General features: G+C 40.1%; 1 protein-coding gene across 1 annotated transcript in view; it reads left to right on the forward strand.

Annotated features, from left to right (window-relative positions):
- The window catches only part of LOC124412484 (tyrosine-protein kinase Btk29A), a 144,680-nt gene that overhangs the window by 18,976 nt on the left and 110,869 nt on the right, over positions 1 to 14,835 (forward strand). The window contains exon 4 of the mRNA XM_046892380.1: positions 992 to 1,252. Within this exon, the coding sequence (XP_046748336.1) occupies positions 992 to 1,252 (261 nt within the window). The remainder of the gene's footprint in view (positions 1 to 991; positions 1,253 to 14,835) is intronic.

Consider the following 14,835-nt stretch of genomic DNA (forward strand, 5'->3'; position numbering starts at 1 on the left):
TGCAAGGTGTAATGTTCTTCCGCTGTTTTTTATAGTTCGTTCCAAAATAGGGCTGAATTAAAAGTATTCCGGATATCGCTGTGTTATTTATGGGGGTTTTTGACCCTCAAGAACTTGAATCTAAAGTCATTTTTCAGTTGCGTAGCCGGCGTTTCGAGAAAACAGAAAAAGTTGACGGGTTTTTCACGTATTTTTTTTTAAACTGCTATCGAAAGCGGGAAAATAACTTGACCATCGTGTGGAGTGGAAAATTCTACGTCGCATTATGTCTTCATATGTCGGAAACTGAGTCGAATCAACAAGTTAAGAAAAAAGAAATTATTTCATAAAAATTCCTCAGATGCCATCGATAGCTAGAATTTCGTTTTTTTAAATTTGTTAATTCGACATCGTTTCCGACGTGTGAGGACGGAATTCGACGTAGAATTTTCCACTCTACACGACGATCATGTTATTTTTCCACTATCGATAACAGTTTTTGAGGTAAACGTAAAAATATCAAATTTTGCTGGTTTTCTCGAAACGAAAATTGCTTTGGATTTGAGTTCCTGAGGGTCGACAACCCTCTATACACAAAAATCAAGTCAGGTTCCGAATATTTCTAATTCAGACCAGACTATTGAGTATAAACATGGCAGAAATTCGAGATGATAAATTGTGATTCAGGATCATATTCAAGATCGAAGGATTCATATTCCATCTGCAGTGTAATTGAATTGACAAAATTACTCTGTTGAATCGTTTCAAAGGTTCGAAATCGACGTTTCAATGATTCTACAGAGATAAAATTACTCGTTTACACATCTTTTCCGTAAGAAACAAAAATTTTTACTCTTCCACTTGTAATTCAAAGTGCTTGTTTCCTAAGATCTAGAGACTTGGAATATGTCCAGCACCCTCGTGTGGTCCGAGCGAAAACGTACGCGAACCTCGCCGGTTTCCACCGCGCAATTTATTCATGTAAATTGACCTGATCGATTTTGGGTTACAGTTTGCGCCGAAAATCCCGGGCTAAGTGGGCGTTATCACTCGGGACTTTGGAGTGGAAAACGTTGGTCCTGCTGCCGTCTGTCAACCAGATCAGCCGAGGGCTGCGATCCCTGCAGCTTGTGGAGTTCGCGACCGTCACCCGCAGTTGGCGGACCCCCAGGAGTTGTTGGCCCGGCGTCGGAACGTCAGATTCCCAACCCCCCGGCACCCACCGAGGCGAACAACAACCCCGTCGCCGTTAGCCAGAATCGCTACATCTCCGGTGAGTAGAGTAACACGTTTTAGAAATTGTTATATATATATATTCGTTGAGACGAAACGTTCTCCGACGTTATCGTCACTGTCGTTATCGTTAGCTATCAGTACGCGATTAAAGATGTGAAATTATTATTGTTGCTGTTGTTGTTGTTATCATTATGCGATTAAAACGCCGTACGGGGTGACTACGTAGAGGAATCAGTCAGTAGTTTTTCAATTAGCGAACTGCACGGTTTTTCCTGTAACACGTTTCTACTCACGAGTCGCGACTGCATACATTTTTTTTTACTTACTTTACACGCACACACACACACACACACACACTCTATCTCTCTCTTTCCACTTTTATCTTTTTTTTTAACGAGCTCTTTATTCGAGTACACGGAGAAAAAGTCTAGTCCCGTCGGCGAATTGCGGGATTTTAAATTTACTTGAAATGGAATTTTCGGTCTCGTCTCTGACGCTGACAATGAGTTTATGAACGAACGACGTGTGAAGGGGGCCCTTTTGTTCGTATAATTGCTTGAATTGCAGTAATTGAGCAACACCGTTGATCAGAGTTTGAAAAAAATTAAATACTTGCGTATTCGGGGGATGATCGAGGGAAAATATGAGGGAAGGAAGGTGGAAATTATTATCGTTGCGTATAGTTTAAATACTAATTGCGTATTAGGCTCAATCTAGTTTTAGGTTTGAACTTTACAAACCGTCGTTGAATTCCAAAGTAGCATGTAATTAATTGGCTAATACCCTGTTCTATAGAACCTCGTGCGATTAACGATCGAGTACCGGACCTGCAGCGCATCTATATCCCCTTAATTAATCGACCCTCAATCCTCCACCCTGAAACGTGAAAAATTGTCGCCCCGATATTTTTTCTCCATTTCTGAAATTTTTTCTCCCTTATCGTACCTCGTCGTTGAACCCTAATACTGTACGAGTACCTTATATACAAGCATACGAAATTTTATATGCCTCTTTTATGTAAAAGTTTTCATCAATCACAGGGTATATTTAACGCTCCCGATCGATATCCTCGTGAATTCCTCATCAAACCTGTGTCGATGCACAGTTTAGGTTGTATAGGTATGTATGTACCTACATACCCATAATCACAATCAGTCATCTACAGGGAATGTGCACAGGAGCCTTGTGAATTCTCGTTTAGATAATTAATCGCTCGATTTATACCTATACTATACCCCTATTGTACTACAGTACCTACCGAGTGATAAGATTTACCGCGATTCTGCGATCATGCCATATACCTACGTGTAAGTACGAATTATGTCAACCAACGGCAAACCGCGTTATAAGCATATGATATACGCATCCGAATCGAATCGTGGTTGATTTCATCGATTTTAAAAACGGGTAAATACGGTCAGCGGGGCGGAAGGGGAGGGGGGGGGGGGGGGTAAATAGGGGAAAAACAACAATTACAAGGGGGAAAAAAATGGAATGAGATGGATAATTGTCAGGCAGATGTGTAGGGAACTCTCAGCTTGTGTATTGTCTCACCGGCGATTTTCTCTACCACTTTTGACATATTTTCATTCTTATTTTGACTATTATTTTATTTCTTTTATTTTCTATTCTTTCGTGATTGTTTTTTTTTTTTTTTTTTTTTTTTTAAATTTTATTTTACTTTTCACTCGTTGCGACGCCTTTCAACGATACACATTCCGCATCGCTAATTGCGGAAACATTAGAAGCGTCCTGCGAAACAACGCTGATGCCAGTTTTTATTTCAAAGACACTATACACACCGTACTCTACTCCACTGTTCTCCTCTGTGTTTTTATTTATTCTATTCAAGTCTATACCATTTTACTCTATTCTTCACGGTCCCGGTGCACAGTATGTGAATGTATAATAATTCAACGGATAAACGTCCTGTTTACTTAGTAAATTCACATCTTTGGGTTGGTAGACCACTACCACTACTACTACTACTACTACAACTACTGGACATCGTCAAGGCATCAAGTTTAGTTTTACGCCACACGGTCTAGTATAATTATAATAACCTGCCTAACGATCATTATAAATCGTGACACGTTTTTCGCTATTTCTATAATATTATCCTTCTTCGTAATTCATCATTCTTCACAACCTACACGTAGGTATACGTATATAAATCTTGATATACATTTTTGGTATGCTGTGTAAATAACGCCTTAAAGTGGTAGCGGGGGGCCGGGGGGGGGGGGGGGGGGTGAGGTTGATGTGCGTATCTCTCGAGGACTCTTCGTGTCTCGAGGGATTCTCTTTTGACAAAAGCAATTTTATTCACGTCACATCTTCCACCGACGGATTCACTCGAGGTAAAAGCAGTTGTCGTAGGTAGGTACGGAAAGGGAGGTCAGATTTCAACTGACATGCTTGCAGAATTTTTATAGACCCTTTGATCTAAAATTGTTTAGAAAGGACCCTACGTCGGATGAGTTCGAATAAGAATTTTTTTCTGTTTTTTTTTTTTCTCAGTACTTAAAGTATGTAATAATCACATCGAATTCTGCTACTCGTGTTGGAAAAAAATCAAAATTATTTCATTTGGTTCGTTTGAATCCGTTGGAAATCCATTCATTATTTATGTTATGTTACACGATTGTAGAACTGATGAGAGGACACTAAAAAAAAATGAAAAAAAAAAACGACAATAAAAAGATACAAATCGTCAGTCTTTACATACCGTAAAATTGACTTGTATGTAAAGAATTTCCTCGTCTAGAGACGCTACATCAGGTTCTTCAATTAAAAGTAATTTCATCCAGTTTAAGATATATTAATTCTAATTGGAGTGTAAAGTCTTTCTCAAGTTCATTGTGTCTGACCCTATAATAATTAATCCTAATTGTTCGAAAGATCGAAAATCATCGCTGTGCGACGGCGTAAACGTTTGTCTTTAAATTGATGGTTTTTTTTTCTTTTTTTTTTTTCATTTGTCCTCTTCTTCTTTGCGCGAAATCGCGGCTAGTTATCATATTACGAAAATTGGTCTATCAAGGGAATTAAGAAGCTATATATACACTCGCGAAACTCTCCTCGTGGCATTAAACTCTCGCTTGTTATTATATATATATATACATAGTGTTTTTCTCCGCGTCTTTAAAAGCATCCCGGTTGAAATTATTTTCTTGCCTTCCTCCCCCTCTCACGCTACACTTCGGTGTAAAGTAAAATAGTAATTTTTCACCCCCGACGAGACGAGACGTGGGCAAAGGAAGAAATACCTAACAAATTATACGAGGTGTTCGCCATCCGGGTGACAGCTTCAGGTTGTCGGCTGTACAATTCCGTTGACGGAAGCCGGAACAAAAACTCGTTCGAGTTAAGTGGATTCGCATTAAGCCCTCTTGGCGTTAAGGCGTTCAGGCGTTAAGGCGTTAAGGCGTCACGGTGTCGTCAGTAGGCCTTTCTATCTTTCTTACAACAGTAAAAGAGAGCGAGAGCGAGAGAGAGAGAGAAGCGTTCATTCGCCCTGAAACAAGTCCCCTCAGGCGGTATGCAGAACATAAATATAAACATAAAATGTGTAGAAGTATAAAATACAAGACAACGAACAATAAATTTAAAACTGAAGTTGAAAAAGAATAGCAAGAGAAGAGAGATAAGAATAGATAACAATAAATACAACTAAAACGAACAATGAATAAAATAGAGAGAGACAGAGAGAGAGAAAATGGTAGGCTTGAGTATAACAACCTGCAGTGAAATACTCTGACTATATATATATATATATACATACATATATCAGCGATTCCGTATACATATACGTATAGTATATAACGAAGTTATTGAGTGGCGTTTTTTTTTTTTTTTTCATTTCTTTCCTGCGAGGGAGAAGAAAAGTATAACGAAATACGTATGAATTACTGAACTTGGCAGAATATATTTCCTACAGAAAATTTATTCTACGTCCAATTCTGCGGAGCAGTATTTTATCTACCTTATAGGTATACCTAAAGAAGCATATAATATATTTCTTTTCGGATATTTTGATTCTGAAATTGTTGTCGAAACGATCCGTCTTCGCGTTGATGTACACGATATTACACACACACATCGTGAGGAACAGTATTTCCCGTGTCACAATTCGCTTGTCTAAACACACGGCGCGTACGGCAGCATGTCTGCCATCGAAAGCCCCGTCTTGGTATATCGGTGCTCGATGAGGAAGGCCTTCGTTGTCTCTTATCTCGATCTCGCTCGCGGGGCAAAAACGTTGGAGAAGAAACCAGCTTCAAAATGAATCTTTTTCCTATTCTTTTCTCCCTACCGTAGATCCCTTCTCGTTTCCCTTGGAGTTTCATAAAAATCGGACAAATTCGTTCCATTTCTGATTTGTTTTTTCACGATGCGAAAAGAAATTTTTCACAATACGTTTTTGTCTGCAGTTTTTCACGTTACAATTCGAGTTCATACGATCGTCAATTATATTCACCTGCAATCGAACGATCGTCGATCTTGTTGAAATAATTTGGAATCTTTTTTTTTTTTTTTGTCAGGAACATGAATATGAACGTAAAAAAAAAAAACTTGCTCGTAGAAATTCAAACTCGACGCGACAACTGCGGCTGGGGTTTATACATAAAAAACAGTAATATATGAAGATTTATACACGCGGTTGGTAAAAAAATGTTACAGACGGTGGTGGAGCGTCGAAAATTGTCCCAATTTCATGTAGTATAGTGCGTTTGAATTACAATTTTTCGTCAATGGAATATTCAAGAAATTTATATTTTTTTCTCTCTTCCTTTTCTTTCCCCTATATTTATTTTTTTAATTTTTTTTCGTTCGTTCTCATCCCACATGCACGGCGTGAATTATCGAATTTTTTTCGTACCATTATCGAATGACTAAATGTTAGTTTTTGATGTTTTAAGAGCCCACTGCAAAGGACAGCTCGAAAAAAAATTTTTAAGAGGTCGCTCCAAATTTTTTTAAATGTCAGAAATCGTCAAAAAATTGAATTAAAAAATTATATTTTCAGTATTTTGTTTGATTTTTAATCCGTGTCGTCGTGTATTGTTATTAATTTTTTCTTACTAAATTAAAGAAAAAAAATGTATGAAATTTTAATATGAATATTAAAAGGTTGCTCGAAAAGATCTAAAGAAATGAACCAAAAAATCGAAAAAAAATTATGAGCGACCTTTCAAAATTCAAATTTTGAACTGAAACTTTCGGAAACTCATTTCTTTTTTTTTACTATAAAATTATACCGTAACGAGAAAAAATTAAAAAAAAAAAAAAATCGATTTTTGACGATTTCTGACGTTTTAAAAAATGTGGAGTGACCTCTTAAAATGTTTTTTTGAACTGTCCTTTGGAGTGGGCTCTTAAAACATCAAAAACCAACATTTTGTATTAGTTCATTATGTCTTCAGCTGTATTATAACCTTGCATAGCCGACTTCGTCGAATGCATTTCCGGTTTGCGTATCCCAGACGTGTGACCTCGGTGGTCTTGAAGGCCCCTTTTCCGCAGCGTCTCCGTGACGTCACTACCTACCAGGTCCAAATTGAATCCCCATAGGTACAGTATGGCGCATGGTCCATCGCGTTTGTCCGGGTGAAACTTTGAGCCCTCCTCTAACGACGGGAACTCTAATCTCACGGTGGTACGAATTCTCGGGACAGTTGGAGAGTTATTCGCCAACGGCGATTCCCTTTGTAATTCGCCACTGAGAATTTCCTGGCTTTGCCTGAAAATTTATAATCATTTCGTTGGACTAAACTCCAGTCGGAGCTGATGGTTCTTTGATGAAGAAAATTCCAGTCCGCCAATTTCGCCGACGACGTTGTCTTGCCTCTGCGCGACTATCGCGATTCAGGCTTTTATAAAATCCCGAATAAATTCAGTCTAAAGCTAAATTCTAATTCTTAACCCGGCTAAGCGAAATTATTACATTGCACTCGAAACCACGATGCGACTGTAACTGCACACTGATACATTAATGCATAACCTGAGGCACCGGAAAATGAGTTATACAGGGTCGCGTTTGGGGCTCTCAGATCTCGTCTCTTCATTAGTCGAGTTTGGTTCAGCACCGAATTGTGCTGCAATTAATCTCGGATGCTTGTTGCTCCTGATGGCTAAGAGAATAAGGCTGTTCTTTCAATTACGCAACTCAGTCTCGTGTTTTTATCTATATATGCCTAGACTTTGTGTCACGGTATACATATATATATATATATACATATATATACGTACAACCTACATGAGGTACGCGACTTGAGCGCGAATATATTCGCCAGTTATTCGGCCCGAGGCAATCTCGGCTTTTCAATTTACCGGAGCTTTGCGGGCTTACGAAGAGGCAACCTTTCGCAAAAACTGACCCCCCCCCCCCTCTCTATCGTCATACCGAAGGACATACATATATATATATATATGAGATCAACAGAACACGTCTGGTGGTAGTATATGGCGAGGAAACAGGGAAAAGACACCTACGCCTATGCCAATGGGGGGTAAGACGTGTTTTTCATTTTACGGAGAAACACGAATCGATTGGCAAACACTGGATTGATCCTCTGAGTGTTTCCATGGAATTCAATCTCGTGGCAAACGTGCCGGTATCGAACCGTCGCATTTGCCATTTTTTTTTTCTCACGAGTGGTTTTAAACCAAATTTCAAAAATAGTGTGTAATTTTTTTTTTTTTTATATATACAGTTATTGAATGTAGAAAATTTATATAAGTTCGGAGAGGGTGGGGGGGAGGGGGGGGGGGGGTAGAAAAGATATAAGAAATTAACTTCGCGGGAAGATGGCTTAGGCAGAGTAAAGAACTGCGATCTATCGAGCGGGAGAGAAGATCTAGTTTCTTTCTGGGGAAAAAATCTCGCCGTTTACAAATTTATTATACCACCTGCGTATTTGAGTTGTGATTTGAAAAAGCACATTAACGAATCGCAGAACGAACTACCGGACTGCTGATACTTATTGCAACACGCGGTAGCTGGTCGAGAGGAAGTCGAGAGACCTGGGGAGGATTCCTACGGGATGACTCCTCGAGCTCGGCTGGAATTCCATTAGCTGTTAACCGTTTATTGCTCTTTCGAAAGTCGGATTATCCGCACCTCGGCGGTGAATTTCTCGGCTAGGTAAATCAGAAGGCAAACTATGCTAATACCGTCTTAATATGATTTCGCCCTCCATTGCCGGCCTGGATTCTCAGGGCCAGAGAGTTCTCGAGTATCCATTTAGAGCCGTGTCGTTGATCTAGCACTCGAATAAATACAGTTTCAAATTACCCCTCGGGAGTTGCCGCTGCCGAGTGTCCAGCGGATACCAAATCGAGGGAAATTCCGGAACGATCCGCAGATCAACACGGCGAATAAAGTTCCAACAGCTTGACCACCTTTGGCTTTAATAGTTCACTTCCACTTGCAACGCGCGAGGTATATTCTTAAATCTTTCGTTCTATCTACTACGCGATTTTCAACTCGAAATTTTCATCCAGCTGTGACGCGGTGCAAAGCACAGTCAGCAACCTGCCAACGGGAAAAATTTCATTTACATCAGATTTTCCGATATTATATGCAGTGCATGTATACATACATATATTCACGATTCAATACGCACGTATGTGTACATATACATATAATATGTCAACGAGTGTCCTACTTTTTCAAATCTTCACTCGCAACGCCGCTGCTTATACGTAGAATCTGACACCTTCTGGCTGGAAGGTGCTGACATTCCGATCCGTCATTCCATGCTTGTGATTATAAACGACACGATATGAGTATTCTTCTTCTCTAATCCAATAATCGGAAGAGTTTCACATTCTTCCTGAATATCGTAACGTCTGTGCAATACTATATTTACTCTAATCACTTTCAAAATGAAACATGAAATTCAATTCTCTCTTGACTTTTTCAAATCGTAGAAAAGTACCGCGTGTTTGGCTGCAGTTCGAAGAGTGGAATTTTTATTTTTGTTTTGCCACAGTTATCGTGTTTCAACCAACGCTGCAGGTATAATAAATTTTTGAGTTGCATTAATACTTTTTATCTCTTGATACCGGAAGGTTTTAAGTGGCGGGGGGGGGGGGGGGGGGCAACGCCGGTCTCGTTGAATTTAACCAATGTGCAGCCTCTGCAGGCTATGTCGCATTTACAGGTGGGCTTTGCCTCTAAATAATTGATGCAATAAAAAAAAAAAACTGTCACTTGCATCAGCTGTTCAAGTATCAGCTGTGCAACTCTAGGCGCAATTGTTATTGTTGTTGTTCATGTATATCCTTTATAAGCTATTGCTATAGTGGCGTGATATTTATACTAATATGGGTGCAATCGTTGTGCTGCAAACAATCCATGGTTAAGAGCTATAAACTGCACTCTCGTCTTTTGTGTCGTATGAATGATGTGATGTTATAAATCCGTATAATTTTTAACTCGACAGATTCGTCGCTGTTTAATTTCTTTTAACAAGAGAAAAACAGGATATTATATGGTGAATAGTATCTCAGGATTTTGAAAGTAATGCCAAGTATTATAAAGTATATTTTATGTGTACATATATACGTTGGACATTACAGTATTTCAGAACAGTATGTCTCATGTCCTACGCTCCGATTCAACGAGGAATGCCCAGTATATGCATATGCATTCAAAGGCGTATCTATATCTCATTAATATTTTGCCAGCAAGCCTTCTTTTCGATGTGCCTGAAGTGTTTACCGGTCTGCCGAGATTGGCGCGTCTGATTTCCGACGATTTTTAATCGTAGCATTGGGTCACAGACAATATATAAAAGAATAATATAATCATTTGCTGAAATATTTGAATTTGTCCGAAAATAAAATCAAGAACCTAGCAAACATTTATTTATCTCAACATAATTGATTTCTTTAAATTCTATTATTGGCGGTTAATGAATGTAGAGGTATTTCGAGTCATTAAACGAATGACCTCGCGCACGTCTGGAAAATCCAAAAAGTCAACTCAGCCGGAGATTTCTTCGTCAATAGTTTCCGAAATTCACGCTGAGCAGCTGGACGCGCCCCGAGGGGCAAATCTGGTAGATCCAGTTTTTGTCAGCAAATTTATATCTCCGTGGGTAGAGAGGATTTGGTGTCCGTTGCTTTTGTCCCTAATTACCCTTCCACGCATATAATTTCACCCCCTAACAATTCATCCCTGCATATGCGCCTCGGCGATATTCTACCGCCTTTTTGTCTCTCCCCCTTCCATCAGCCTCGCAGACGTGCAGGGGCAAAAAATGATCTAATTAGGATCTTGGACCGCGATGGAACGACGCTCTTCAGGGTGGAAGCACCGCTCTCCCCCGAGTAGGTACTGTGTTTTTGTGTAATCGACTTCCGGCGTTCGTTTTGCGTCCGGGAAAAAACGACGAATCGCAAACTCTCTCGTCGCGACGCCCGAAATCTATCCAACGCAAATCCGATTCGCCGACGAACTTTCTTCCGCAATCTAATTCTGTGAATTAATCCGCAACTTCAGCGATAACTACTCGATACTATTTCTTCCATTTCCTATTACAACGGCCATAAATTCTAGCTCGCAAATAAAGATACCCTCGACTGGCTATAACGATAGTCCAAAGATTCGCTCGGAGTTCGAACAGTCTGGAACAGTTTGTAACCCGAACTTGTATTATCGCGACGATAATCCAGCTCTTAAAATAATCTTCTGACCGTCAGGACTCACCCTTAGCTTACAGTGTCAAATGTCAGTTCCAACGTGTCATTTGGAATGTTCCAAAAGCCCAAAGAGGCGGTGAACCGAGTTTGAGTTTATCTCGTCTGTTCCAAGTGGAGAACGGTCCTTGGTCTTTGTGACTCGTCCTGGAATATATGGGTCTCGGGTTAATTTACGCTTCATAGTTTCAGCTCTCTTCCTTATTTTAACGCTGCAGGAAGCTCAAGTGAGCTTCCACGTGTCACTACTCCCGGGCTTGGTTCTTGGTTCTTGGTTTAAATAAGGTGGCGGTGCTGCTGGACTCTCTGGTATGCATATGCATGAGTAACCACCTATGTAAAACCGTGCCGCGGTACCTACTATGCCATGGAAAATCTGTTTGCTTACCTCATTGTTGTCGGAGCGATAATTGTTATGCCGCACGTAATTCAACCCTTGACTGTGCTAGGGATGTTCGGTTAAAGCTCTGCGATGTACACGGCAGCACTGAAATTAACAAGTTTTCATTATCGCGGTACGAGGAACAATTTCCGGGCTTTGGTTCTAGGCCCTTTAAACTCCCATCAAGTATGGAACCGAACGGCGTGGGTTGCGGTCAACCCTAGGCTTAAATTTTCGACACGTGGCAACTCTCTTTGGTCTCGACATCGCTTTTAGACTGTCGAATGACATCGGATACCTCTATATTATTAATGATTCGGATTAGGGACATAAACTTTTCAGTCGAATGGGTGTCAGGCGAAATTCCGAACAACCAAACTTGAGAACAAAAACTCGGAATGAAACTGACTCATTGCCTCACACAAACGTCTTGCGATCAATTAGAAACAGTCGAAATTTAGACTTTCATCCGAGGTCAACTGCTTTGATAGAGTTTTTTTAACTGACGACGAGGTACGATTGAAATGGGGTAAATCGTGTGTCCAATTTGAGGAATTTTCAAGCCAGCATATTTTTGCTACTATTTTCTTATCGCCTCAGCGGAAATTTTATCAGACTTGGCATTGAAAGACACGTATCTCAATAGTATTGATTACTCACCCCCGGGAACTTTCAATGAGTCCTCCAAATTGGGTAAATTGTATTGGGGAACGAACGTATTGACTCTTCATTCTTGTTAGCGACTGTTTCAACTGGAGTATTTAGATTTTGTAATTACCGAGATTATCCGCTTACGAGAAGGTGGCTTTAACAGCAAAAATCGAAGATTTTATCCAGTTGAAACATTTCGCTTTTTGCCTTAGAAAGCAATTCTATCCTATTGGCCATGCAATCGAATCAGAATCATTTTAATTCCAAATGAAAAGCACTTTGCGACCGATGTATTTAAATTTCATTTTTTGGACGGCTTACACGCGGATCGTCTAAAATATAACCCATTACAACGAAACTGAGATATAATCATGTGTAATCACAATACTTTTTAACATTCAAAAACATGATGCAGCGATGAATATTGCCTGTCTGGCACGTTTTCGTAATGTCACTTGTTACAGACTTTCATTGCCTGCAAGTGTCTGTCAGGTTTCGAGTTTGATAAAATATAATACATATCCTTCCTAGCTACCCTTAAATCAAAGTTACGCTTGTACTTAACGTGGATCACGTTTAGACCAAGCCTTTCTTCGTCCTTAAGCATAGCTTACATGAATACTGGCACGATGAAATTACCAACTACAGAGAGTTGGAGCCTCGCAAGGCATTTTCACCGACGATGTAACCCAAGGAGCTCCCATCCCATCGTCTTCTAATTACCGCGGAATTACACTGTCAGATTTTAAAGCAAGGTGCAGAACGTCGAACGGTGTACCTTAATGCAAAATAGGAACGTGTAGCTTCGAGAAGAGAGGCACTCGGTAGTATCAGAGTAGCACAGCCCAGCCCAGCTATGCTTATGGAAGATGAATCGCCCCGTTTAATGGGTAGGAAATAGGCAGAAATCCTATTATATACATTTGTGGCGGTAACCAATCTCCAGGCGCCTTTGCCTCGGTACACCTAGGACGTACCTTCACAGACCCTTTTCCACCTTGAACTGGATTGATATTTTCCCATGAAGCATCATACCCGCGTGGATTATACGTTACCATCGCAGTATACATATATACAAGGCGTATTAGTTGAAAATTGGCGCAATGATGATTTTCGTATGGCGTTTTGTAATTACAGCAACAAGTATAGCTTGTAGAAGATCGACTATTATTATAATCGCGCAGAAATTACAGTCGTTTAAATCGGCCTCCGCTGCGCTATACATATGTATAGTAAGTACTGCACAGTGAATATATGCACGATTATTTCTGTTTCTCTATTATATCTATACATATAGGTTTATATGTGTATATATATATATATAGATATATATTTGTAATGCATTCTTCATTATGCAAGAATTTGTTACCGCTGCAGGCTTGCGTGTCGCGAAAAATTTACCGCTGCTCTACGGAGGTAGGTGCATGTATGCTGCATGCCCTGCAAATGCGCTGCAGCGAACGGCGCGTACGTTTAATGATGTATCCTGCTTTAATAATAGACTATCAAACCTACCTGCGATTTTTCTGACTGTAGTCCGCGTTTCAAGTCTCATCTTGAAGATCAGGAATCTTCTTCTTGCGCATAATTAGACTCTGTGGCAAAAAACATGAAGAGAAAAAAAAACATGCAGTTAAAAATTATTGAAATTAATTATTACAGGTAACAATCATTGAGTCGCTGGTTTGATTTCATGTCTTTTATATAATATACGGAAAATAGCTAGACTACAGAGATTTTTCGCAATACTTTTTTTTTTTTTTTTTTCTTTACTACTATTTGTATAATATATGTACCTGCGTGCATCTGTAATCAGATTATAAGGGAATTAGCAGTGGTAATGAATTCAATATCTCGTAATATTTAATCGAATATTACAAACGATTGGCATTCGAAGCAGTAGGATTAATATCCGCGGTTATTGGCGAGCTTTGAATCTGCCCAGTCAATTCAGACTAATCGGAAACGAGAATTGAATTGAATAAAAGATGACCGTATAACAGCAACTGAGAAACGCTCTTCGAAGATCGCTATTTTCCCCGAATGGACGGGGTTCAGCATATAACTTAACTGACTGCCGAACCAGCCTTGTAAGAATTTTACTATAACTGTAACCGGAAATGGGTTGTTAAAAAAGTGATATCGGTTTGATGGGAGCTTTCCAACACCAAAATCACCCAAGATATTCATCATCGAAATGTATCGATTGAGTTTCCTCCTGTACGTATATCAAACCGGAAATCACAGTAATTCATAGGTACGGAAATTTATGCGTATTGAGGTGTTCTCCGCGCTTCAAAAGCCTCTTTCCCCTCTTCATCCCTCTTCGTCCATTCTCTCGTTTCTCTCGAGGGGTGAAATTGTCGCGAGACGTTCTGGTGGTAGATTCAGCTTAACTAGCCTGTTTTGCGGACGGCCTCACCGTGTCCCGAACTTCAATAGCCCTTCCAGAGCCCTTTTAGCCCCGCCAAAGCACTCAGCCGATATCGAAGAGCACTGCGGCGATTCTCTTCCTCCCTCCCCCCTCCCCCCATCGCCTTTCCTTTCCGCCTTCAACTCTGCTCGCGCAATCTTCGCTAAAATCCAATCTCCTCACCCGGGGGACCTGCGTTCTTGACCCTCTGCTTATTCTCTCTCTATTTTTATCTCTGTCCTTTATTCCGGATTCGTTGACGCTCCTCGGTCAACCCTTTTCTTTCTCGTCCTCTCGCCGTCTTTCGTCTTTCGTTTTTCGTCTTTCGTGCGTTGGCTCCGTGTTTCTCGCCTGGGATTTTTGAACGTCACGTTTTTTTCTTGTTTTTTTTTTCTCTTCTGTTCCAGATACACGCGATTATTTTACTAATTGCGAGATAGCGAGATAGATTTTGTTTTTTTCTTCT

Source organism: Diprion similis, chromosome 11 (assembly GCF_021155765.1).
Source record: "Diprion similis isolate iyDipSimi1 chromosome 11, iyDipSimi1.1, whole genome shotgun sequence".
Classification (NCBI taxonomy): Eukaryota; Metazoa; Arthropoda; class Insecta; order Hymenoptera; family Diprionidae; genus Diprion; species Diprion similis.